Source organism: Mirounga angustirostris, unplaced genomic scaffold (genome assembly GCF_029215605.1).
Source record: "Mirounga angustirostris isolate CCGP_5_RB_7025 unplaced genomic scaffold, mMirAng1.0.hap1 SCAF_17, whole genome shotgun sequence".
NCBI lineage: Eukaryota > Metazoa > Chordata > Mammalia > Carnivora > Phocidae > Mirounga > Mirounga angustirostris.
This window is the reverse complement of record NW_026991725.1, coordinates 29,143,869-29,171,021: the sequence shown is the minus strand read 5'-3', so window position 1 is coordinate 29,171,021 and position 27,153 is coordinate 29,143,869. Positions and strand designations below refer to the sequence as shown.

Genomic DNA, 27,153 nt, shown 5'->3' with positions numbered 1-27,153 from the left:
TGGAATAACTGCCTGTACCCAACGCAGGGAGACAGACTATGAAGTCAGGGAGATCCAGTAAAGGCTGGAGGTTACTTTAGTCCAAGTGCACCTCCTAGATATTATCTTAATGGGACACAGAAGGCATACCATGAAAGGAAGACCAATAACATTCTTAGAGGGGGAATAAGGTAAACTCTTTAAAACCAGATGCTCTGCAAAACCCCCAAGGCCATGGCAAAGTACAGGAACCAGGAAGTCATTTATGGCCTAAAGAAAATTTTTTCCACTTAGTAATTCAATGTTATCATCTACAGGCCTATTTGTAGCCTATAACAACTCTATGTGGTTTTTAAATTCCAGACATAGTCTCACTTCAGTCTCAAGATTATACGGAGCATTATAAAATTTAAAAACTGGTTGATGTTAGGAAACAAAGCAGTGCCCCACCATTGATACAATGTACAAGTCCTTCACCTCAGCTTATGGAATGAGTTACGTGGTTCCTATGTATGAATTACCATAAAAAAATACTTAAAAAAATTCTGTGGATAAAAAAAGGTCAAGGCAAAGAACTGTTGTGTATCAACCTTTTGGATACTTACTAAACACATTTTCACATAAGGAAAATAGAAGAAATTACTTTCTCCAACTTCAGAAATCTTCACAAGGAAATCACTAAGAAACTACCTTCCTGCCTTTCTCTCTCTTCAGTGGAGCCACTTCTGACCAGCCATCGGGGACCCCACTTTTGTGGAAGGATCTTAGACTGAACTCTTGTTCTCATCAACATATGTGCCTGACAAACTCCAAGACCCACACTAAACCCAGAGAGCGAATTTCATGATCCTTGTACTGCCTTGAATTTGCACACGCAGCTATTGAGCAACAATCCTGTTTCAACTTGTACAGCAAGCATAGAGATAGATGAATAACAAAGGGAAGTTAAAAGAAAGAAGAATCATTTTCAGGGAGCTGCCAGGGACTGAACTACATCCACGAGAACACATTATGAGCTCACCATGGTCTTACAGTCAGCAACCCAGATAGGAGGACGACTGACACAGAGAAGAGATTTTTTTTTTCCCCCGAAGATTTTATTTATTTGAGAGAGAGAGAGCGCGAGCACAAGCGGGGTGAGGAGAGGAGGGAGAAGCAGACTGGGTTCAGTCCTGGGTGTCCTGGGTGTCTCTGGGATCATGACCTAAGCCGAAGGCAGATGCATAACCAACGGAGCCATCCAGGCGCCCCGAGAAGAGATTTCCAAAGAGCTCACTATGGTTTAGTTTTCAAGGTGATTATAGTAATTTTAACTATCAAAAGAAACCAAGCTCAGAAGCTTTGAGAGTAAGTCTTCAAGAAGCCTCCCAGGAAGCCGCCAACACCATTTCAAAGAAGAGCTTCAGTTTGGATTTGGGGAGAACCACACCAGAGGACCCCACTGAAGCAGGCTAGTCCTTCTCTAAGAATTCGAATCATTTTTAAACGGACCTGAAGTCCACACCCAGCGGGTGGACATCCCAGGGTGTGTAGGGATTCTGCAAATTGAAATAGCAATCTCTTAGAGAGCACTCTAAGCCTGCCAGGCACCTTTACACACTCCAAAGAGATGGGCCAGAACCATGGAATATAGAAAATCAAAGTCTGCCTTTGGTTCATTTGGTTCTAAAATAATGAGCAAAGAATTAGTGAAACTTGCCTTCCTGGGGAAAAGGGAGCTCCCTACAATGGAAATGGACATAGGAGTTCACATAAAAATTTTGAAGTTAACACTCTAAAGCTGATAAACTCAAGTCATTAATGACCAACCTAGAGAATATGGGACAAATTAGCAGAATGACAGAGCCAGGAACAGGGAAGACAAGCAATTAAAAAAATGTCATTAAGGGGCGCCCGGGTGGCTCAGTCGTTAAGCGTCTGCCTTCGGCTCAGGTCATGATCCCAGGGTCCTGGGATCGAGCCCCGAATCGGGCTCCCTGCTCAGTGGGGAGCCTGCTTCTCCCTCTTCCACTCCCCCTGCTTGTGTTCCCTCTCTCGCTGTGGCTCTCTCTGTCAAATATAGAAATAAAATCTTTTAAAAAAAAATTACTTATAAAAATGTCATTAAAAAAATTTTTTTTTTTTATTTAAGTAGGCTCTATGCCCAACTTGGGGCTGGAACTCACGACTCCAAGATCAAGTGTCATGCTCTACTGACTGAACCAGCCAGGAGCCCCAAGAAATGTCCTTTTTTAAATGAAGGCCAAGATATTCTAAGCTCAAACACAGAAATCTAACGGATGCTCTGGTATAAAGTCAGGGCTCGGGGGAGGAGATAGAAAATGAGCCTCAGTGCTGATTTCTAGAAACAGAATGCAGTGCCAGAATGTGTGAGTGGGCGGGAGGGAAGGGCATGTTGACAGATGAGCAGCTCAAGCACAGAACTTCCAGATAACACGACAAGCAGGAAGGGTCCATAACAGAGGCCTCCTCTCCATCCTACTGGGTAACAAAATCCACTCAAAAGGTGCAGGATTGGGGAACAGAATGCTGTTACTGTGGGGGAGTGCAAGCTCAGCCACCAGGGCCGGAAAAATCTCAGGGCCACCCAGCTTAACTTGCTGTTCACAGAAGAGGAAACCAAGGCCCAGACACGTGAGGCAAACTGGTCACCAACTAACCAACTGGTACCCATGGACAAGCCTCCAATCTCTAAAGACATGGACCATTCCTTCCCAAACACCTTGGTCTTGTTTCTGTGGGAATTTATCTGAGACTCCTCCAAAGCCAAAAGACACTGTTCATCACACAAGGCCTTAAAACAAATTTCTGTGTACCAGAGGAGCACGTATTAAAGGCAAGGAGGAGAGTGAGCCACGCTTTATCCAGAAAGCCTCCTGACTACACTAGCTCTCACTGGTATCTGGCTAAGATTATGATCTCCCAAATGATTTAATACTTTACATAGAATAATGTGTTGCTTCCTACCTTCCCAGTAAGATTAAAAATTTCCTGAGCATAAGGACATCTGATACAGCTGTTTCCTAGAGCACCCCCAGCTGCACCCAGTGCACAGTTAAGAGTTCAACAAATAATGTGCTTGACTGACACTTTCCAGCATAATAGACTAAAATAAAACCCTGAAAAGCTGGAGTCCAAAAGAGGGTCGGCAAAACGTCTCCAGTAACGTTTCCATAGGACAGCTGTATTAATAGTCTACGAAAAGTGTGGAGATGCTGTGCTCTTTTGAGCCACTGGTTGAGATTTTAAATAATGAGCTTTCTTATTAAATTATCAACTTTCTTATATGTCATCTTCTCCCTCCTGAGGACCTGTCCTATTCCTATAAAAGTTAAAACAAAAAAGCTCCACTAAAACGATTTTAAATGGTTCCAGTGTCTTAAACACAGACCACAGGTTTAGTTTTGATTATGAGATCAGAGGGAAAAAAAAAAGTTCAGAAAATAAAATTCACAATTTTTGGTCACTTATTTTCTACCCCTAAAAACTAGAAGTTAATTCTTTGGGCTAAAATTTAGTATTTCCAGAGAAACCTACTAAACAAATCCTAGGCTCTAACATCCTTTTGATTCTACTTTTGGATATCAGGAAATCCTTCTGCAAATCCTTCTGCATTTACTTATGCGGTGTGATACGTTCACCAATAATCCTGCTGGTACTCAGAAGGCCCAACAAGGTGAATGCGGAGGCATACGAGGGTACCCGGGTAGAAATCACATGGTCAGACTCAGTCTCAAAAGCCTATCCTCTGTACTGCTGTGACTGCAGGGTCACTTACAGCAATACCCCAAACTCTGCAGTCCCACCCATCAGTTATTTATATAAAAAACTGCGTGTGAATCCTAGATGATGGGAAACACACACACATACACAAAAAAAAAACAAAACACAAAACCACTTTAGTACTGCCATCAAGGTACCCCAGAAGGCCTATGAAAAGAATAGCAGGTTGTGGGAAGGGATTATAAAAACTGCTTTTACTGCCATCCTCTGCCCTTCCCGGACAGTTGGCCAGAATTTTGAGGGTGAACAACCCAGTTCCTGTCATGGAGAATAACTGGGTCTTTTTTTTTAGGGGTCACAAAAGCTCTGATATACTAAACTATTTAGAATGGGACTGAGACAGAAATGTAAATTCCACATCCTCTGGGTTGCTTTGGTGAGCCACGCTGTAACCTGGCAACTCCAAGGTCAAATCAAATGCTGTTCAGAGACCATTTTCAGTAATTTTCTGAGCAACAACTCACTGCTGGCAGAAATTTCACACACTAGAATGACCTCTGCAAAAGATACTTGTCCATTCAGAAGAGTTTAAAGGGGTCAGCCATCTCCATCACCAACTGGCTCCCTAGTCTGGGAAAGTTCATGGGTTACTGAATGGATCCAAAGACAGGACTCAACATTGCTGCAGAGTCAGGAGGCAGAAATCAAGGCAGTAGGGAAAAGAAATCCAGCAAGTTCGGAATGGATCCTTCAAGGTGTCAAAGGAAGAGGTAGAGACGAAAATCCCAAGCCTCACTACCAAAGATAAATCAGTCTTTTTAAGTGAAGTCTAGGAGATAATCCATGGAAAGGGCTTAGCACACTGGCCAGCACATAGTAGTAATAACAACAGATAACATTTATCAAACGCTTGACAACAGTGTAACCCCCTCAGCTGCCTCTCAAAAGTCAGCAGCAGTAGAAAAAAATTTCTAAGCAAGTACTGACCCTGTCAAAGAATTTTAGTTTAAGTTTGTTTGTTTGTTTGTTTTGGTGCTCTCAAAAGAGAACACCATGTTTTGTGTGCCTTAAATGCAACAATCCCTAGAGCACCTTCCTTGCGGAATCAGAAGAGAGGCTTGCAGGGTAGAGATTTCAGACAAAGTTACAGAGAAGAGCTGAAGAAGCTCCTCCTAAAGTTACTAAATCTACGGTCCCCAAATCTAAGGACTCTGCAGGCAAAGGGTTAAGCGCAGACTTGGTAAAGCTGGGAAATTTTAGAGTGAGCACATTAGTTAAACAATGTGAAAAATCAGCAAAACTGCTGTGCCATGAGCAGCAGTCTCCCTGAAATAGGCTCTCATTTGCTTTTCATTCCTTCTGCTTTCCAGTCTCCTCTTTGAAGCAGCTCTTGATTAGTTTCTTTTTTAATTGCAACTTAATTGGGAAATAAAATTAGAACACTTATTTGATATCAGTGATGAGGTTTCTCTTTTCATTTCTGCTTCGATCTAGTTTTGAAAAACCAAAAGCTGAAGGGAGAAATTAAGAAAAAGGGACGAAAAAGATTTCTTCTTTCCAAGAGCTACATGTAGCTATAAGCCATCAACTAAATATGGAAAGAACCACTCTCGGAGAATCTGAAGAATAAAATAAAAGCAAGTAAGGCTGGCTTTACGGAATTTCCTTTCAAAAAGCCCTTTGTTTTCTCTTAAGTTTTTTCATAAGAGATAACAGCTCAGGACTAGTGAGGAAAACTTACAAGAACTCCTCTTAACCTGTCCCCATGGAGTAAGAAAGCAGGATGGGAAAGAGACATCCTTATCAAAAGGATGGCTTACCTGCATCTCAGTGGTATCAATGCCATTGCAAAATAAACTCTAAAAGAATCCTAGGAATAAAATAATATAAAAGTCCCTTCCTGTTCCAATCATTCAAATAAACTTTACTTGTTTGTTAACCCAAAACTAAAGTCTACTGCCAGCTAATAAGGTTTATCCTTTAGTAACAATTCTTGGAAAGCCTTTCACTAAAAACAAAAAGCAAATTAAAGCATACAGATGAATGGTGAACTGCATGGGGATACAGCATTAAGACGATCTTAGTCTGGGGGTGCCTGGGTGGTTCAGTAGGTTGAACGTCCCACTCTTGGTTTCAGCTCAGGTCATGATCTCATGGGTCCTGGTTTCGAGCCCCAAGTGGGGCTCTGCACTCAGTAGGGAGTCTGCTTGGAATTCTCTCTCTGCTTCTCCCCTAATTCCTGTGTGCACCCATGCGTGCACACACACTCTCTCAAATAAATTATACCTGGAAAAAAAAAATTATTGTAGTCTGACTCTTCTCTCAGTTGCTCAGGGTAACTTATCTCAGGCGAGTAACTGGGGGAAAAATGCTGCCTGCCTTTGTTGAGTAGATTAAAAAAAAAAAAAAGTGTACAGAAAAACTGTAGAGATACATAAAAAATACACACACACAAAATAAAATATATACATACACTGCATGTATGCATGTGCACATATATGTGTGTTTCAATGTATATGTGAAATCTATACTCATCAAATGTTTATTTAATTATGGTTCTTTCATTAGTGTAAAGTACTGTGAGCCCATCTTGAGAGGAAGGCCTAAGAGAATAAGGGTTAGTTTGAACTATCATTAACTTTTGTTGCATATTGTACTTTAGACTCATTAGCATCAAAAGGAGATGCTCCCCTTCAATTCTTACATCACTTTTGAAAACATTTTAAGTAATAATAAGAAAATTTCAAGAAGCCAAAAAAACAGTGGAAAACTTCCAGGACAAATTGGAGGATCCCCGATTTCTGTAGGTATTTCACAGGAAACTGCAGTAAGGCTCACAATGAGACTGACTTGGGGTAAGAAACTGTGTTTGTAAGAAAAATCTGACTCTTCCCCTCAGTGAGGAGAAACTCCACCGACACTGAACTCTGAATTTTAACATTTGCCATTTGTTCATCCAGCAAATACTCACTAATGCCCAGTAAGTGCCAGGCATCTCGAAGACATGGTCCTTCTACTCAGGCACCTTACAATCAGGTGAGGCAGGGACTGGACACACATTATTTAACTACTGTTATAAAAGCTACAAAAAACGAGGTATGTGATAAGAGCACAAGCTGAGGAAAGGAGGATAGGGAAGATGTGAAGGAAGAACAGGAGGGAGGGGCCAGGCTGTATTCCCAATGTTATCTCATTTAATCCCTACAAATGGAGGGTAAGTAACTTTCCCAAAGTTATAGGACAACTGTCAGAACCAGGCTTTGAACCCCAAAATCCGTTCTCTTTCCGTGCCACACTGCCTCTTCCAAAATCATTTCCTCTGACAATTAATGGGAAAATATTAACTCCACTTCAGATTGAGTGCCCGGAGTAGCCTGTCCTCCAAGCTAGGTCCTCTGTTTTTCACCTGCCACCTCCAAACTCATTTATACATACCTCTAGATTTGGGATGCTAATAAATTTGTTCACCCAGACCATATATAACCATGCACAACAACAATAACAACAAAACAAAAAAAAATTTTTTTAAGCTTATCATTTTGTTGTACTATAAACACAGACCTTTCTGCCAAATAGTTTTGCAAAGTGATTCACAGATCATAGGAAATAAAACCAATTAAAGAGCTATAGACACTGGTCAGGGCAACAGTTTAGCAGAGAAAAATAAAAGCAACTACACACAGAGCAAAGAAAAAGCCTTACTTTCACTTCTGAAATGACTTTTGAATTCAACAGCTCTCATCTATAATTAGGATTTGTACTCAGGAGGGCTGCACTTTCCCTTCTTCCTGTTCCTATTTCCTCTTTAAAAGCTCTTCCTTTCTTAGGAATCTCCAACTTCAAGGCTTTTGTTACATGAGATCTATTGTGCGTTATAGCAAAAGAACACACACTCTTATAAAACCAGATCTGACAAACTTCCTTTTTCTTTACATTCTTCTTGTGATTTTTTTTTTAATGCTGGTCAAAGAACATAAAAGCTAGATCTTTTAACCTAAGGATTCATCACAAGCAGATTATAAACTACTTAATTAATCCTTTGTTCTTCCATCTTTACAAGGCAGTGGATTTTTTTTTAAAGTTTATCCAGAGGGGCGCCTGGGTGGCTCAGTCGTTAAGCGTCTGCCTTCGGCTCAGGTCGTGATCCCAGGGTCCTGGGATCGAGCCCCGCATCGGGCTCCCTGCTCCGCGGGAAGCCTGCTTCTCCCCTCCTTCTCCCCCTGCTTGTGTTGCCTCCCTCGCTACGTCTCTCTCTGTCAAATAAATAAATAAAATCTTTAAATAAATAAATAAATAAATAAAGTTTATCCAGAGATTGCAACCTTTTACCTTTACCTACAGGCTACTGCTAATACTGCAAATGCCTTCATGGCTATGAAAATGGGACTACCACACATACACACACGCGCGCGCACAAAATCAGACCACCACAGACTCACCCAAAGTTATATGTCAAAAAGTCTCTCATAACTTTCCGTTAAAAAACATACTCGGAAATATAGACAGGGACAGAGCTTCAGCACCAGTTACTGTAACAATATGAAGAAAGAAGAATGACAGGGTGTGGCTTACAAGAATGAAAACTGATTTGGAAATAGAACTCAACACTGAAACGCCTGATGAATTTCTTCTGCCCAAGTAACAAACAATTACTAGCAGGCAAGAGAAGTACAGAGATGCAGTATTAAGCCCACTTCCAATCCCTGTCCAAGCTGCACCATCACTCAATTTCTTGAAGCTTTGAGGCTATTTCACAAAGTAAACAAAGATCCTGGAAGACCTAATTATATACTGTTCAGGAAACTTAGAGCTTATTTGGAACAACGGGCACTGTATACACCAAAACATTATCATACAGTAATTACACTGTAGGGTTTATAAGGTAAGTTTGTATTTTGAGATTCTCCTGTTAGTGATATTTTACAACATAATTATGGTTTGTACAACCTGATATATTTCCTCATTGAAAGTGAGCTGCAGCGAAATGTTTTATTATTCATTTATTGCTATTCACGTTGTTCACACACCTCTGTAAGTAACGTTCCCTTTGAATTGTACTGTTACATTGACTCGTGTTGTGCCATCGAAAACCATCGTCCAACATGCTCTTTCCCCTGAACGCGAGTGAAGCACACGAGTGGAACATTACACAGAAGAACTTTTATATAATAAAAGTATTGAATGTCTCCGGCCCTTAATATACTGAGCACCCACCCTGCTAAATGACAAAGACAGCAACCAATCGCCAGGCAGGATCCCAATGTCTCAGCCAATTAGAATATGGGGGTGGGGTTACCCTAAGCTCCCGGTGACTTCCCCGCACCCCAGAGACCCAGGTTGTGGGAGACTGGACGGGCATTGGACTCCGAGGACATCGTTACCCCCGGCTGTAGCTGTTTTCCTCCTCGTTCTCGCAATCGCTGCAGTGCTCATGGCCGTTTCCATTCCCTTCCATCATCTGCGGCAGCGGAGGTGCCGGCGGCTTCACTGCTGTCTCACTCTCGTCCGCCATCTTGAGTTGCGAGAGCCGGCCTCCGCGCCTCGCTACATGGGGGGTTCCTATTGGACGAGAGGAACTTGCGATATAGTCTGGGTTTTGTAGTTTTCGTGTCGAAGGGAGCCGTGGTTAAGAACAGCTGATTCTCGCGAAACTGGAAGAATGTGGACTACAATACCCAGAAATCATAAAGGGAGGCTGTCCTGGATGGGGGGGAGCCGCACTACCCGGAAGTACTGGGCGTTCAGCCGCGTTTTGAGAAAAGAAGGGCCCCAGGGTTGGCGGGGCCGACGCTCCGCGACCGGGCGGCCGCGTGGCATGCTGGGAATTGTAGTTCGATGCTTGCTTAGGGTTTCGGGATGAAGCGCCAAAAGCCAAGGTTTGACCTCAGCCTGCGCTTGTCAGTGCCTCGGCCACAGGTGAACCGTTATTGGCTGCCGTTAAGGACCGTTACCATATCCGGGTAAGTAATGAGGCCTGAGGCCTGCGTGTGCTACCCACCGGGACCCCGAATACGTCAGGCCTTCTTGGAGAGCCTTTGCTGTAAGAAGCCAGGTTGGCTCCTGGCCGCCTTTCCTCCCTGGGGACTTTAGGCGGCACTTGGTCGTCAGGAGTTCGAGGCCTCTTGAGAGGCGATGGGTTGTGGTGTGCGGAGCACTGATCCTTAGCCGGGAGACCTGACTGCTCGGTCCGGCTTTGCCGCTTCTTGGTCTCCAGCTACAGGTCCACGAAACTCATACAGTGTCCCTAGGATTCTCCACATCCACTTTTTAATGAGCACTTATACGCCAGAATCTGGGGTAAGGCTTTTCGTATATCTCATTTAATTCTCTCAACAAGCCGAGAAGATGCGTTGTTTTATTATTCCCCTTTGGCACAGACGAAGAAACGTGGCCCAGATTGGGTGGTAAATCGGGCAGTGACAAAGCAAGTAAGTGGCAAAATCAGTGTACAAATTTGGATCTGTCGGCCCTTCGTCCCTCTGAGCTCTTTATCACTGCAGAAGTCCCATTGTCTACTTCATCCACCCAAGGAAATCAGTTATTAGAAAGTAATGGTGACATCTTAACCTAGGTTTAGCATTGACTGAATGCTTCAATCCCTTGGGTCTCACCCCTGTGTTTGAGTAATTGCACCTGAGGCTTGAGGCCAGCGCCTGAAGACATGGTTCCCATTTCTAGAGATTTCCCATTCAGGTTGGACTGTGGGTTGTACATGTTCTTGAACATGTTCTAAGAACATGTTCAACCCATGTTCTTATCCTCAGAGAGCTCCATGGCGGAAAAAAGGAATAATCTTTGCCATTGGGAAACCCTCAACGTGGAAAGAGGGAGAAAGTGGGAAGAAACACTTCGCATCTGACTCAGGGAAACAAAATAAAAAAGAGCTAAATATTGTCAGTTAATTTTTCTCAGTGGCAGGCTTAGAAGTAAATATGATCCGAAACAGCAGATAATCCCCAATCATTTATATCTGATTTTAGAAGGGAAGGACACCCACTCAGACTGAGCGCTGTCACCCACACTCATCTCTCCAGGACCAAGAGTGCTGTCAATATGATGTCTTCTTTGCAGCTGCGGGCCAGAAGATGTCAGAGATAATCGTAATAAAGCCTTACATGTGTTAGGTGGATTTAATTTCTAAATGTTGCACTTGTTGTAGCTCATGTGACCTTGTAAAGTAGGTAGGGAAGGGGACTTGAAGAAAATTGAGCTTGCCAAAAAAAAAAAAAAAAAAATCACAATGATACCTAGTAGCAGAACCAGAACCCACATCTGATATTCTTTTTTTTTTTTTTTTTAAGATTTTTTATTTATTCATTTGAGAGAGAGAATGAGAGACAGAGAGCATGAGAGGGAGGAAGGTCAGAGGGAGAAGCAGACTCCCCGCTGAGCAGGGAGCCCGACGCGGGACTCGATCCCGGGACTCCAGGATCATGACCTGAGCCGAAGGCAGTCGCTTAACCAACTGAGCCACCCAGGCGCCCCCACATCTGATATTCTAATTCCCAACCCTGTATTTTCTTTTCTCACAGACATGCAGAGGTTGAACAAAAGCTAATGAAGCATGACCAGGGCAGAGTGATTGTAGGTGGAACCTGCCATTCTTGCAATTCAAAGCTTAGAAAGATACTGCCTTGTATTTTACTGCAAACTGAGCAGTTTTTGCTCAGTGGAGAGCCTTTCTGGGATGTAGACAGGCAATGTGACTGTCATGTCCAAGCTCAGAATGCAAGTACCAGTCCAAAGTTCTGGAATCCAGCACCTCTGAGAATTTCAGAGTTCAGAGGCACCTGAAAGGCACTTATTCCCGCCCCACCCACCCCTTAGGCTCTTTCAAGTTAGAATGCTCACTTAGATTTTGTAGAATCCGTTATTTCTCTGTAATAAAATTTAAATGTTATTTTTTTAAAAAATGTTATGGTTTTAAAAAGAAATTGCGTATATGTGATACTTTTTAAAAATGACCACTGAAAACTGAATATTGCCACATGTGATTTTGGAATGTAAGTTTACTTTCGAGTTTATTGTCACATTAGGACAGAATGATCACCAAAAGCAGTACAGTGTAGAATTTCCTAAATTGGGTCTGTGATAGTTTCTTGGGATTCCAAGAGTTCTCATATTTGTTCCTCCCCACCCCCCTACCCCGTAACAGAGAGCCTTCCACCTTCAGACAGTTCTTATTGGTCGAAAGTTGGCCAAGTTCTGCCTTATGGAGTTACGTGGAAGCATATAATCCTGTGTCCCTCTATATAATTGTTACATATTCTTCAATTAATATCTGGTTCCCTAAAATTCTTTTTTCCAAGGTAAACATTCCCAGCTTTCTGAGTGCCTCATCACATTAAAATAGCAGGATTCTCCCATCTAGTTCTGCTGGCTCTTTCTATCCTTACCATTCTGGCTGAAGCATTCTACAAAGGCAGTGAGGTACAGCAGAACCCAAAGGGTGGCTGAGGAATGTGCCTGTGAAACTGCAGATTCTGGAGTTTACTTCTACTGTGGATCCCTCTGTTATCCCTTCACAGCTGTTACTGGAGACAGTAGAATATAGTGATTAAGAGAACATGCTTCAGAGTCTAACTCCCTGGGTTCTAAATTCTGGTTCTACCTCTGCCTGATGAGTGACCTTAGGCAAGTCACTTAACATCTCTGAGCCTTAGTGTCTTCACTTAAAAAATGAGACAATGAAGGCAAAACACTTAGTAAAGTGTCTGAGACAGTCAGTGCCTAATAAATTATTATTTCCCTTCCCAGGAAGTCAGCATTCCCTGTGATAATCAAAGAAAAACTTTCTCACGATGTCCATCACAGATCAAGGCCCTTGCTGTACTCCCAGCATGTCAGAGATCCATTTCTTCTAATGGGCCTAGGAAAGCATAAGCCAAGTTGTGGTTCATTTATTCAACACCTTGGAGCACTCACCACATGCCAGGCTCTATGGCAGGAACTAGAGAACGAGGGATAGAACAATACAGTTGTCCCCATGCTGGTTTTACTCTACACGTTGGCAGCTACACAGACTGACCATTATGGTACAGGGTGTGAGAGAGTGGAAACACCAGATGTAGCAGGACCCTGGAAGCCCCCTTAGCCTGGGGAAAGAGGTTCTGGACAAAAAGATGGCTGAGCTGAGTTTTCAAAGGGGAACCAGACAAATGGGGTAGGGGGTGGGGGAGTCCAGCTGCCTGAGAGTGGGATGCTGTTGAGGTCCTGCAGCGAGAATTATATGAGCCTTTTGGAGGTTGAGACGAGAGAGGCAGGCAGGAGTCGACCAGGAAGGGATGTGGAGGCCATGCTGAGGGGGTTGGGCTTTATCCTGAAGACTCTTGGAAGCTGCTGGAAAGGTTTTTAGCTGGGGAAAGAGATGATGACATTTTTGTTGTTGAAAGATCATAATAGGCAGCAGCCTGGCTGTCCTAAAGAAGAGAGATTTTCTCCTCTGAAGAACAGGGCTAGTGTGCTCAATTGTGAATAAGGGACAGGGAGATGGTCTTTGGCAGCTTCCTGTCTCCCCTGGAGCTCACTTTCAGGAAGGGTACCCTTCCTTCCTATGACAGCGCCTGACACATGGGCCTGGAACGCAGTGGGTCCAGCCTTCTGTGGCTTAAATCTGTGGAATTTAAGAGTGTGCCAGCTATTCCCTGCTAGAAGGCACTTACAGTGAAGTTGGGAAAAACCAGGTGCAATTTGAAAAAATCACACGGCCTGACTGGGTATGATTAAATGAGCTAGAGAGAGAGGTTAACTGCAGTTCAGGGTGGGGCAGGGGGTGCAGATCTTTGGGGCAGCATTGTTAGAAAGGGCTTCCTGGAGAAAGCAGACTTTGAACTTGGCCTTGGAGGCAACTTAAGTGCCAGATCCTCCATTATAATTTCTGGGGGCCGTGTGGACCCCCCCGAGCTGGAATCACAGCCACAGTTTTACTTTTTTTTGTTTGTGTGGTTATACAGTTTGCAACCATTTTCTCCCACAAGACCCTGTATTCTGTGAAAGCAGAGAATACGTTGGATTTTCCTCACCTCTGTATCCTTTGGACCAGCACAGAGTGGGCCCTCAATTAACACTTGTTGGATTATTTAATGTGTGAATGAATGAATAGTGAGAAAGAAGGGTTACAGGGAAAGGGCAGAGGCAGGAACACGCAGTATGGTGACCCATTGTGTTTGTTGGTGACCCGTAGCGTTTATTGCTCACAAAATGTGCTAGCACGCTGTTTCTTTGATCCCCACCATCAACTGTCTCTGATGCTGTGTAATGAGCAGGGCAGATGTTACTCCCCTTATTACAATGAGAACACAAGAAGTTCAATGATTAGTCCAAAGTTTCACTGCTACTTAGTATGAATTCAGACTTGAACCTGGTGTTTTAACACAAAGTCTGGTGCAGTAACTAAATCACTTTCCTTCTTGGCCTTTCCCAAGGGAGAACATATGGTGAGACATATGGTGAGACACATGTCTAGAGGGGTGATTGGGGCCAGGTCACAGAAGGCCTTAAGTTTCAGGCTAAGAAGTTTGGACTTTATCTTCCAGCTGGTGACAACCTATGGGAGGTTTTTTTTTTTTTTTTTTTTGAAGCTGTTTAATAAAGGATAAATATTAATGGTATTTGTAAGGTATGGTATAAATTTAATTGCATATTAATATTTATCTAAAATAAACATACGGAAAGTAAATTTAATTTTAAGAACCAAGAGTCAAAGACCCAGGAGTCAAAGGAGTCATCTCTCTCGGACTTAGAATGTTGTTCATCAAACACCTTGATGCAGCACCATATTCCATGTATCGTGCTTAATGCCAAGGACACAGAGGTGACTGAGATGCAGGTCATGGTCAGGATGAAATGAGACCGTGTAAGCAGCTAGAGCCAGTTTATTATTGCTATCCTGAGTAAAAGAGGGTATGTGTTTGAGCCGAAAAAATCCTTGATGGCATCACCTCCAAACTGCCAAGGTAGAGCTTCAGTTCCAAGGATGTACCTGGGTCAAAGGCCCTGCAGCATCCTTCAGCCTTTCCTCTGGGATCATCCCAGCAGAGATGCAGGGCGGAGTCGCAGATGCTGTTGGCCCACTGGACCACAAGGACACCTACTTAAAAGACAAGGCCCCTGCCTGTACACCAATGCTCACAATACCGTCAGGCAGTGTCTGGGAAAAGCAGAATCATCTGCAGGGGTTTCCTAACAATATGCCCCAAGAAGAGCTTGATTATTTGAGAGAGGGGAAGGTATATTCCTCTCCCTGTCATTGCCATGGCAGCCAGGGTTACTGATGGGAGTCTCCCTCTGATGTGTCAGGAGTAGGGAAAAGGTTGAGAACCACAAAGCTAGGTTATCTGTAAATTGTTTGATGCAAGAAGGAAACCGGGCCATTAGATCTGGCCTTATGGAATAGGAATTGGAATTGTTCTGCATGATCCCACAGATTAGAACTAGGGGAGATACTGTATTACCTAAGGAAAAACTTTCTTACTTTTGGGACTAGACTTCAAATTTGGACAGCATGAAGCTCTCTTGGAAAACAGTTCCCTGACATTGGGCATGGCCAAGATTAGACCCCGGAGGTGATGTAGAGGGGATTCAAACACTGGATTGGTGTTTGGACCAAATGTGCCCTTTGATCAAGATGCAAGCCTATTTATTGGGTGATAGCAGCCGGTGCTGTTGACGTTAAGAGGAAAGGTTTCAGGGACTGGAGTGGTCAGAGAAAGATATTGAATTACTTCATTCTTCAATGTTTCAGATCCCTACTGTGCTGGGCACTGTTCTAGGCACTGGGGATATTTGTGGTGAACATAGACAAGATTCCTACTTTAAAGGAAGCAGAAAGCAGAGGTCCAGTTTAGGGAAAGGAAGCAGGGTAATTAAGGACCACCTACTATATGTGAGACACCATTAGGTATTTTTATGTATTTCTAATGCTTTCAACAAACAGCATAGTAGTGAGTATCCCCACTTTAATGGCGGAGACAGGGTGAGAGGCTAAGTGACTTGCTGGACTTGCACGGACAGACTGAGCTCTACAGCCAACTGACACTGTAAGACAGCAAACGGATTAACCTCTGAAAATCAGTTTCCCCTTGTGTGAAATGGGGACGGTGGCAGTATCCACCTGTGAAAACTCAATGAGTGCCACACTACAGAGTGCTCTTAGGACCTGGCGGGTTGAAGGCGCGCAGTTACGTGCCGTAGCCATTGCCAGGGGCTGCACAGCTAGAGATGGCCAAGGCCTGAGCTTGGAGCTAGGACTTTCCGGGTCTTTTTTTTTTCCCTCGGCGTGGGAGGGTTCTGGCCCCGAAGAGGCAGCAAACCCGCGCTGCCCACCATGCCCAGCGCGCTGGGACTGCGCGCCTTCCCCGCCCACCCTTTCGCCGGCCGGACGTCCGGTCCGCGTGCGCGCGCTCGCGAGGCCCCGCCTGCCCGCCGGGAGCCAGTAAGCGCCGCTGAGATTGGGCGAGCGGGACGGCCCAGGCCGGGTCAGAGGCCTCGCGTACGTAGCGCGCCGCGCGGGCGGGCGGAAATAGCCGGACCCGGCGGGGGCTTGGGGGGGGCGGGGCGCCTCGGGGCCGCTCTGTCCCAGAGGGCTGGGTCTACCCCCGAGGCCCCGCGTCCCGGCGCCGGGCCTGGCTCTGGGCGCTTCGAGCCCCGCCCGAAGCGCACCGGTTGTGTGCGCCGTGGGGTGGGCGGTGCGCGCCTTGTTTTTTCAAACCTCAGCTCCAATTTGTTGAGCACGTACTGTGTAGCAGCCCCTGGGTCAAATGCTTTGGCATCCGTGGCTCATTGCCTTGTGCCTTGACAGCAACCCTACTAAGCAAGGTGTTATTTTCCCTGTTTTACAGCTGTGGAAACGGAGAAAGGTTTACAGCTAGAATTGTGGCAGAAAGTGGTTTCAAACCCAGGTTCAGTCCAAAGTCAAAATGCTTCAGAACTTTGTGGTCAGATCTATTTTATTTTTGTTTTTGCCTTTTTTTTAAAGGGAGAGATAATTTTTTTTAAAGATTTTATTTATTTATTTGACAGAGAGAGAGACAGTGAGAGAGGGAACACAAGCAGGGGGAGTGGGAGAGGGAGAAGCAGGCTTCTGCAGAGCAGGGAGCCCAATGTGGGGCTCCATCCCAGGACCCTAGGACAATGACCTGAGCCGGAGGCAGACGCTTAACGACTAAGCCACCCAGGCGCCCCTGATCTATTTTATTTTTGAATCCGGCGTCTGCTCTTTCCAGTTTTGTGAACTTGCATACGTTTCCGACTCCCAGTTTGCTCATCTGGAAAACGGGAATGATACCTATTTCATAGGGTGGATTAAAACTGCTTCTCTGGGTACTGCTGTTTTGCTGAGTGATCATCTCAGACGAGGCTTTGCCTCCACTTTCCTTTTCCCCAGGAGGCTGGACTGGTTTTAAAGTTTTAGGGAAGACCCCCCCTCCCCGCCCCCCACCAGGCCTGGGTGGCAGCATGAGATTCCCACTCATCCACTAGTAAAGAGGGCGGCCTGGCCCCCTACTTTTCTTTCCCCAATTTCCCAAATGGAGACATTGGTACCTCTGTCGTTGAGTTTGCTTATGAAGTTTTATTTCTCCCTTAGTTATGGGAAAATTATCACCCGAATGAACCTTGACATTAAGTCCTAATTTTAAAAATGAAACGGAAGCCTTTGAATAAAGGTTTGGGGGGGGGGGTGGAGTTGGGGGGAGGGTGATGGCTGATTTTACCAGAATAAATCAGATGGATTTGGCGGGGTGCCGACCTAGGTCTTGGGCAATGCTGGAGCTCTGACTGATGAATAGAAAGTAGGCAGGCGGGTTGGGGTGGTTTTCTTTTCGCAGGGCCATAAATTCCCACCGGATCCTCTTCTGTCTTGTGCAAGGTCTGAATCTGTCCTCCTGAGTAATACGGTTGAAGGGTTCAGATCCTTTCTTGGTGCCTTGCCTTAGGAGAAAAGATTAGGGCTGGTAACTGAAGGCAGGCAAGCAGTGAACTTTGGTTTGTTTTGAAAACTACCCACTGGCACGTTTTTAGATAGCTAAAAATTTTCTCTTGACATTTTCAAAGGAGATGATTTCTGGTTAATTGTAAATATTAGACACTTTAAAAATGAAACTGTTATGTCAGGCATGTAAATCTGCAATGGAATCTCAATACCATAGTGATTTGATTTCCCTTATCCTTTAAAAAAATATACAAACCAGTTTAACCTTTGAAATTTTACATTGCTATTTTTCCTCCAACTTATATTTCTACCTAATTTCCTCCCCAGAATCTTTTTCTAGTATGATATATTTTATGCTTGAAAGCCTTTCGTTTGTCGTCCTACGTCTCTGCAACAAATAACAAAAAAATTAAAACTAAAACATTTTTGAAAATTGTCTTGGGGTCATAATATTAAACAATTTTTCTTGGATTGAGTTTTTATAATTGCAAAATATACAATTGATCAAAACACCTGGGTTTGATCAATTGTCAAACATAAGTTTTATTTGAAATGCTTCTCTTTTTTTTTTTTTTTAAAGATTTTATTTATTTATTTGAGAGAGAGAGAGAGAGCACGTGAGAGGGGGGGAGGGTCAGAGGGAGAAGCAGACTCCCTGCTGAGCAGGGAGCCTGATGTGGGACTCAATCCCGGGACTCCAGGATCATGACCTGAGCCGAAGGCAGTCGCTTAACCAACTGAGCCACCCAGGCGCCCTGAAATGCTTCTCTTAATACGCTAAGTGGAACTTTTTAAAGTTCATGTGTGTATCGTGTATATTTGCTAGAATGAGCAGAACTTTTATTTGTGGCCATAAGCACTGAAAAAGTTGGTTCGTGTAAATAAATACGTAGAGCTTGAAGACATTTTGTTGTGGTAATATTACTCAGTTCTTTGAACACCCTCCGAGTTATGGCCAAAAAAAAATCACAGTGATCTGTCATTGAAATCAATTAATAATGACCTGCCAGCAGACAGTTCTTTTAGGTCCTCCTTGAACTTTATTGAAGGCAAAGATTTGGAAACCACCTGACTCAGCAGGAGCATTTGTTACGCAGTCACTGTAGGCAGGCACATCCTCGGCATGAATACTGATGTTTCCAAGTGCCCCTTGGTGGTGCCAGGGGAATTTTGCACTAGGGACAGTGCACCTTAGTAAGATTTTGACATGGGTGGATAGTTGTGCCTTTCTTTGAAACCTGGGAGATGGGGCAGGGTAAACAGAGACCTGGGAAAGGAGAGGATGCAGGCATGTTCCAAAGCTGGTCTGTTCCCATTGGTAGAGGCAGTGGGCATTGAGTGGGAAATGTACTCCTACTATACTGTGCCTTTGTGCCCCTTGGAATATCTTCAAGTATGCCCCAGGTGTCCTGGAACTACCATGCACAAATATCTAACTTCTTTTAGCTTTCATTTCCTCACCTTTAGAATGGGCATAAACCAAAGAACTGACTTCACTGTGTGGTTTTGCTGATCAAACGGAATGAGGGATGTCGCTGGCACATAGTGTTCAAATGGTGAGCGGCTACTCTTTTTTTTTTTTTTTTTTTTAGATTTTATTTATTTATTCATGAGAGAGAGAGGGAGAGAAAAGCAGAGGTGGAGGGAGAAGCAGGCTCCCCATGGAGCAGGAAGCCCGATGCAGGACTCGATCCCAGGACCCTGGGATCACGACCCGAGCCGAAGGCAGACACTTAACCGACTGAGCCACCCAGGCGCCCACACCCTTTTTTTTTTTTTTTTAAAGATTTTATTTATTTATTTTAGAGAGTGTGCAAGTGCAAGTGGGGGTGCAGTGGGGAAGGGAAAGGAAGAGGGAAAGAGCCTCAAGCAGACTCTGTAGACTCAGCACTGAGCTGCGAGCACCCCCCTCCCACACACACACACACAGGGCTCCATCCCACGACCCTGAGACCATGGCCCCAGCTGAAACCAAGAGTCAGCTGGCCACTTAACCGACTGAGCCACCCAGGTGGGGCGGCTCTTCTTATATCCTGCCTGTTGGAAACCTTGCCTTCCTAGGCACTCTCTGTCTCCGTTTCCTCATCTGTGAGTCCAAGATATTGTCAGCCCAGAAATGTAGGGATAGGAAGTGATGTGGAAAAGGTTTTGTTGTTCTATAGTAGGTTTTCTGAAACAGATATGCTGTTATTTTAAGAGTTAATTTTGAGGGGCCCTTGGTTGGTTCTAGTCGGTTAAGTGTCTGACTTCAGCTCAGGTCATGATCTCAGGGTCCTGGCATCCCTGTGTTGAGCTTCCTGCTGTTAAGCCCTGAATCAGGCTCTGTGCTCAGCGGGGAGTCTGCTTTTCCCTCCCCCAGCTCATTTGCATGTTCTCTCTCTCTCTCTCAAAATCTTTAAAAATAATAAAAAATAAAATAGTCAGTGTTAAGTTCCTCCTTACCTATGAGCTGGACATTTGTCTGCATGCTTTATGTATTCATTCAATAGATGTTTTTGAGGGCCTTCTACTTGTCAGGCCCTGTTTTCAGCACCTTGGATACAGTAGTGCCCAGATTCTGGGGAGAGGCAGATTACAATAGATGAACATGTGGATATGTAATATGTTGGTAGTGATAAGTTAGTAAGTGCTATGAAGAAAAGTGGAACAGTGAGGAGACTAGAGAGTGAAATGAGGGTTTTATATATTCAGGACAGTCTCCAAAAGGGTGATGGTCAGGCAGAGGAGGGTGTAAGCCATGCAGCCCTCTGGGGGGAGAGCTTTCCATGTGGAAGAACAGTATATCCACAGACCCAAGGTGGGAGTATGCTCGACATAGTCAAGGAGCAGCAAGGCGACCGTGTGTCTGGAGGGCTGAGATCAAGGGGGAGGTGATAGGAGATGCTGGGAACAGAGATGCCTGCGTCCATCGTGAAGCCCCTGTAGGACCCTGTAAGGACTTGGCTCGTGCTCTACATGAGAGAGGAACCGTCGGAGGATTTTGAGCAAAGGGGTGAAATGATTGGACTTGCATTTTTAAGGGCTCATACTAGCTGGTATATCATGAGCAGACAGTTGGGGAGCAAAAGGCAACAAGAAAATCGCTCAGAGGCGACTGCAGTAATCCAGGAGCAAGATGGTGGTAGAAGGACCTAGCGGTGTCTCCCTAGGTTGTGAAGGTAGCAGGGAGCACAGCCAGCAGGGGGCGCTAGCGGGTAGGATGAAGATTGTGAGCGAGGAGCCGGGAGGACACCAAAGATTTTGGCCTGAGCAATTGAGAGGGTGGAGGATGCCCTTTGGGGAAGTGGAGTAGATTGCAATGACTGTGACATGTCACACACTGAGTTGGGGAAGAGGAGGTGGCCATAACGTGTCACCTCCTTCAATCCTGACAAAACCCAGGAGTCGTCATTATTAATCACATTTTATACGCAAGGAACTAAGCCCACAATGCTGAAGTTGCCCAAGGCCACAGAGCTAATTAAGGGACAGAGCTGAGATCCCATCTGAGGTCCCTGTGACTCTGAAGCCCCTGAGACTTGGCATTCCCTGTGATCCTTCCTCTGCCTAAGCACCAGTATAGTATTCCAGTGCAAACAGCCTCCCTGGCCACCCATAAAAGCTCCCTGCACTGATGGGTTATGCTTGGAGAGTGCTCAAGAAGAGTGACCTGTTCTCTCCCCTTCCCTTGGTATTGGCAGGGGAGAAGGGAGACAGGGACTTACCACCAGCACCTTCTCTTGGGGCTCCCTCCAGGTAATTGGCGGTTTAAAGGAGGTACTAACTTAATAGGCCTAGCAGATGAGAACTTGGACTGAGGTTTAAACGGCAGCCTCTCCCCAATAATGAAAGATTAGGAGTGGGGAAACCATAGATAAAAATAGCATTTACTAGTTAACTGGAAAACAATATATTTTTGCAACCACTGGTTACATGAGAAAATAATTGGGTCCCAAGGCAGGGAATGACTCGTTTTCATGAATGATTATATTGATCATTGGAGCAAAATGGATACATGCTCTTTGGAAAGCAGTTGGAAGGAGAAGCGTCTGGCAGGTCATGCATGCCCAGTGTGAAATCCTGGGAGGCTGCAGGAGGAGGAGGAAGGGAAGCTGCAAGCTAATGAGGGAGCCAGGTCCTGGCCCCCCCAGCACAGGCAGGTTGGGGCTGTTGATTGGGAGATGCAAAGCAACAGAACTTGCTTCCAAGTTAAGTCCTGAGCTCTCCCAAGGGAGGAAAGAAAGAGTGTCCATTCAAGTATCAGTTTCTTATTCTGCTTAACCCATGGGGTGTTTCGTTTGTTTCCCTTTTTTTCCCCCAGGAGGGATATACTATCCTCAGGCAGCATGTTCTCATGGAAAAGAGAGCAAGCTGGGAGGTTGGTTCCAGCCTCCCCCTTGCCACTGACAGGAGAATGTGACCCCAAGTATTTTCTCTCCCCTTCCCTAGTCATGGACTCATTCAGTTGTTCATTCTATAAAGAGCTTTCAAACACCTTCTCATAACTAAGAGGGAGCATTGGTGAGTGCTTGGCATAAATGTGTGCTAGGCACTTAGAATGAAACACTTTCTATGTATGAACTCTTCTACTCTTCACAGCGACTCAGAGTACGTGCCATTAGCTTCACAGATGAAGAAACCAAGTCAACAAAAGGTTAAGTAACGTGACCAGTATCACTCATCTGGTACATGATGGATAGACACTGGGCACTAAGCTAGATGCCACAGACAAAGGGTTGTAAATGACACAGCTCGTGGCCTCGTGGGGCTTATTTTATTTAACACGTTGAAAACAGTCACACAAACATGATGGGTACAGGGAAGGAAAAGAATGGCGCAGAGAGAGGTCAGGGACCTGATTTGAGTTGGGGGATGGACAAGGCTGCTCTGAGTGGAGCTGTGATGTGCCTTCTTGCTGCTTTCCAGCCCTCACTTAGACCTCCCTGGTCCTGATTTAAGATGATGACCCCCGGGGCACCTGGGTGGCTCAGTCGGTTAAGCGTCTGACTCTTGGTTTCAGTTCAGGTCATGATCTCTGGGTCATGAGATGGAGCCCTGCGTTGGGCTCTGTGCTCAGTGTGGAGTCTGCTTGAGATTCTCTGCCTCTCCCACTGCCCCTTCCCCCCACTCGTGCACATGCTCTAAGAAATAAAATCTTAAAGACATTGACCCCCATTGCTCTTGATATGCTCCCCACCTAACATCACTGTACATATTGTGAGTTTATTGTTTCCGCCCTTGCCCCACCCCCCTACCTCCCACAGTAGAGTGTAGGCTTTGCTTGGAGGGGGCAGGCACTCTTGTTTTGAGCAGGGCCTGGTGCCTGATTGGCTGAAGGAATGAATGCAGAATAAACCTAGGGGAGTTAGCTAGGAAGTGAGCGTGGTGGCAGGGGGAGCAGCGTAGTACATGGAGGCTCTGAGGTGGGAAAGACCCTGAATATTCAGGGACAGAAAGCAAGTGTGCAAGGTTGGACCAAGTTCCTTGACTGGGGGGTGGGGGAGCAGAGGGGTCAAAGGTGGGTAGGTTACATGGGGCCCAGAGGCTTCTGTGAGAGGCTAGGAGGATAGGAGGAGAGGGAAGGAGGCAGTGAGGGTTTTAAGCAGGGGAGTGACATGATCAGAAGTCCACTTGAAGCCCTGACCCTGGCCATTTTGGGAGAAGCCAGGCAGGGGCTGGAGGGTGGAGTCAAGAGGCCACTGGACAGGTCTGGGTGCAGGGGATGGGACTTAGGTTTGTAGGGTGGGCCTGGGGGAGTCAGAACTAGGACAGCCAGCAATGGGCAGCAGGGTTTTGTGTCTGGAGACCCATGAAGCAGACTACTCTCATTTTTCCCTAAGAAACACTGCCAGAAAAGATTCCAAGAGAGACTTTTCTTTTTAAGATTTTATTTTTAAGTGATCTCTACACCCAACATGGGGCTCAAACTCACAACCCCGAGACCAAGAATTGCATGCTCCACTGATAAATCCAGCCAGGTGCCCCAAGACCATTCTTCCTTGAATGTTTTTTCTTCATCTTCTCTGGGCTGTTGGTGCCCAAGAGGTAAAAAATGAAAGGCAGTTTGGGGAAGTTAAACGAGAGGGACCCCCCCCCCCCCCCCATTTACAGAGCACAGTGGAATTCGCTCCTCACTTCATGGACTACAGACTCCACCTCTGCGACTCAGGTCCCAACCCTTTTCTTTACACCCTGCTGTCTTTCCCCTGACAGGGAGAGTGAGGGAGAAGAAAGGATTTGGATGTGGCTCCCCTGGGATTGGAGGCCCACCTTGGCTGATGCAGACAGGCCTGGGATCATTTCCCAGAATCCAGCTTGCATTTCTCTTGTGCTGGGCATTTGCTTTTCTCTGTTACCATGGGACTCAGTGTCTCCTTCCTCCTCCAGCCAAGCTGGCTCTGGGAACAGCTTTTGGTATTGAGAAGGAGGATTCCCAGGCCACCAGCAGTCTCGTCATTCATTGGTCTCCCAGGCAAACATCTCCGGACAGCTCTGTGAAGTGCCACACTACAAAAGGGAGGAAGAAAGCCCCATTAGCATCAGCCCCTCGCTCACAGGTGTGGAGACTGAGGGTCAGACAGGGGCAGGCATTTGGGGCATCAGCTTTTTTTTTTTTTTTTAAAGATTTTATTTATTTATTTATTTGAGAGAGAGAGAATGAGAGACAGAGAGCATGAGAGAGAGGAGGGTCAGAGGGAGAAGCAGACTCCCTGCCGAGCAGGGAGCCCGATGTGGGACTCGATCCAGGGACTCCAGGATCATGACCTGAGCCGAAGGCAGTCGCCCAACCAACTGAGCCACCCAGGCGCCCAGGGGCATCAGCTTTTTGTCATTTATGGAGCACTTACCACCCTGAGCCAGGCTGGTGAGAAGGCTCCTACTGTCACACAGTTTTATGGCAGAATGCAGAGAGACTGGGACCCAGGCTTCTTGACTTACAGTCTACAACCTTCCATTTTATTTTTATTTTTTTTAAGATTTTATTTCTTTATTTGACAGAGAGAGAGCAAGTACAAGCAGGGGGAGCAGCAGAAGCAGAGGGAGAAGCAGGCTCCCCGCTGAGCAAGGAGCCCGATGCGGGACTCGATCCCAGGACGCTGGGATCATGACGTGAGCCGAAGGCAGACGCTCAATGGACTGAGCCACCCAGGCGCCCCTAACCTTCCATTTTAGCAGTGGTTTTGGTGCCGCGCTGTCTGGGACAGTAGGGTGGAGCCCGGGTTTCCGTACCTTTTTCTGACGTTTCGTAGAGGATTCAGCTCAGGGCCAGGTTTAGGAGCTGATGTGAGGTTCCCACTGCCTGCATGTAAATGGCGGTGGGATGAGGGGAAACGGGAAGGACTTCGAGCCAGCGCAGGAGCGGGGTCGGGAGCACAGGTTACCCGAGGGGCTCACTTCGCCATGGGTCTCCCTGGGAAGGAGCTGCCACACAGGTCTAGGTGAGTCTTAGGGGCAGTTGGAACCTCAGCCTTCTTTGCCTCCTTGCTAAGCCTAGAGCGGACGTGGGCTCTTGCTCGCTGCAGCTGCCTCCCTGGGCAGGGCCGTGAGCAGGCCTGGGAGTGGGTACGCGCACGCGCACGCATGCGCGCACGCACGCGCGCACGCACGCACGCACGCACCCTGGCCCGGGGTGAGTCCCGCGTGATTACTCTGGCTCGCCTGTGGCTGCTCTGTTCTTCTTGGCTGCTTTCATGTGTTACTGTCTCTCCGTCCAGTTTTCCTGAGGGGCAGGACCTACGTTTTCCTTTGGTTACCCGAGAGGTCCCCGATGCGGCGCTGCAAGGCACAGAGGAGCTCAGTCCTCAGTCAGCGGAGGAATGAGTTATGGACGGCTTGTTGGACGGGAACAGCTGTTATTTGTCCAGCCCCTTTCAGCCAGGGGCCCCCCACGGCCTCCCAGGGCATGTGCTTCTCCATCCCCTCGGCCTCCCTGACAGAGGCCAAGCAGCTGTTGGTCTGTTTCCACAGATGGTCGACCGAAGCACAGAGAAGGGTAGACATTCATTAAGTTACCCCAAGAGTCTGGGACAGAGCTGAGCCTGGAATTGACATCTGTGCTCTGGTTGCTGTCCATAAGACCTCACCCCCTGTTCTGCAGAGGGCAAACAACAATATGATCGTCTAGAAATCATTTTTCTTTGGCTCTGAATTGATTTGCCTATAGCGATATTCACCGTCCTTATTATCTCTTAGTCTAAGGATAAATTAATTTTTCATTTCCTGAGTATGTTAAGGCAGGAGTCTAGACTCAGAGGTGGGAGCCCTGAATTCATGTCAGGCTCCACTAAGAGCTGTGGCCGTGGGTAAGTCCCTTCCTCTCTGGTCCTTAATCTCCTCACTGTCAATGAAGAGTTAAAGTCGATTCCAAGCCTGTGACTCAGCAGAGCTGCGCCATCGCTAGAAATTCTGATGTAGTGTGTCCCGGGAGGGGTCCTGGTCCTGTGAACGGGCAGGAGTTGAGGTCACATGCTCTGCTGGGCCCCTTCAGCCAAGTCTGGCAAACTTGGGTGCCCAGGTGATGGTGGCTTATTTTCAACAGTGAGGGGCCAGGGCCCGGGGGAGAATTGGCCGTTGCCCCTTCCGTCCACCACCGCCTCTTCTCAGGTTCCACTCCCATTCTTCCAGATTGGTCTTCTGCAGAGGAGAGGCAAGCTCACGGCTCAGGGGACAACGGGACAGAGCTGGGATTACAATGCTGTTGCTGGATTTTCCATTTCAAAGCTTCAGCTGAGTGAACAAAAAAATTTTTTTTGACAACTGAACCTTATCCTTAAGTGCTCTCTGTGTCAACTGGAGGGAGACCACCTGGGGGCGACTCCAGGCTCACAGAGGTTGAGGAGAAATGCTTTGCAAATGGTTTAATAATTGAGTTAGGTCTTCCCATTTGGGTGACGACTCTGGTGGGTATTCTCCTCTCTCCTCCCCTGCCTGCCCTGGGAGAACGAGCCTGGGCAGATTTAAACTTCTGGGTTGGTCACCCCCACCACCCACATCCGAGCAGCTGCCTCCCCCTGTCACTTGGTGTGTCCTCAGGGGAGGCAAACTCATTTCAGTATAAGCTCAAGCAAAGTGTAATTAGGACAGTAAATCTGCCATTTTACAAAAAAAAAAAAGAAGTCCCATGACAGATTTCAAGGTCCTAGAGAAGTGATTTGATGCTGAGGGAGGGATGGGAGAGAACTGGCCTTCAGTGTAATTTCTTCCAGCCTGGGAGCAAAGTCCGAGACACGGTAACCCTGTTTACTCCAGAAAATGCAACATGACTTTAAACAAGTCTTTTGTGAGATAGTCGAAGGCTGTAAGAATGGGGACCCTACTTCACAAACGTCTGTTTTAGTCTCCAGGCCTGGCAGTGTGACTTCGGCGCCCGCCTTCCATCCCACATCTCCGTCCTCACTTCCCCTCCTGGACACTCCCCGTGGAAAAGGCAGTATCCTGAGGGCTTCTGATGCATTTTCTCATTCGGTCTGCAAACAGCCTTAGGAGATAGGTTCCGTCAGCCCCATTTTATGGATGAGAACACTGAGGTCCCGAGGGACAGG

General features: G+C 46.1%; 2 protein-coding genes and 1 long non-coding RNA gene across 12 annotated transcripts in view; 1 reads left to right on the top strand and 2 right to left on the bottom strand.

Annotated features, from left to right (window-relative positions):
- Nucleotides 1–9,258, bottom strand: part of NMT1 (N-myristoyltransferase 1) — a 29,462-nt gene extending 20,204 nt beyond the window's left edge. Inside the window, exon 1 of one of the 2 annotated variants that reach the window (XM_045888747.2) lies at nucleotides 9,084–9,258. In XM_045888747.2, coding sequence (XP_045744703.1) covers nucleotides 9,084–9,214 — 131 coding nt within the window. In that variant the 5' untranslated portion in view covers nucleotides 9,215–9,258. The remainder of the gene's footprint in view (nucleotides 1–9,083) is intronic. The other variant, XM_064583741.1, reaches the window with a different exon arrangement.
- Nucleotides 9,259–9,452: 194 nt separating this feature from the next.
- Nucleotides 9,453–27,153, top strand: part of DCAKD (dephospho-CoA kinase domain containing) — a 29,163-nt gene continuing 11,462 nt past the window's right edge. For 4 of the 9 annotated variants that reach the window (XR_010408776.1, XR_008507155.2, XM_045888751.3 and 1 more), the window contains exon 1: nucleotides 9,453–9,662. The gene's annotated coding sequence lies outside the window, so the exon portion shown is untranslated. Of the gene's footprint in view, nucleotides 9,663–9,695; nucleotides 10,000–16,079; nucleotides 16,193–19,099; nucleotides 19,189–27,153 lie in introns of those variants that run through there. The other 5 variants (XM_054510778.2, XM_064583762.1, XM_064583763.1 and 2 more) reach the window with 5 other exon arrangements.
- LOC135363053 (uncharacterized) lies at nucleotides 23,483–25,129 on the bottom strand. The gene is made up of 2 exons (XR_010408777.1): nucleotides 24,842–25,129; nucleotides 23,483–24,118 (listed from the first exon to the last, which is right to left on the bottom strand). It is a non-coding gene; the product is annotated as an uncharacterized LOC135363053 (long non-coding RNA).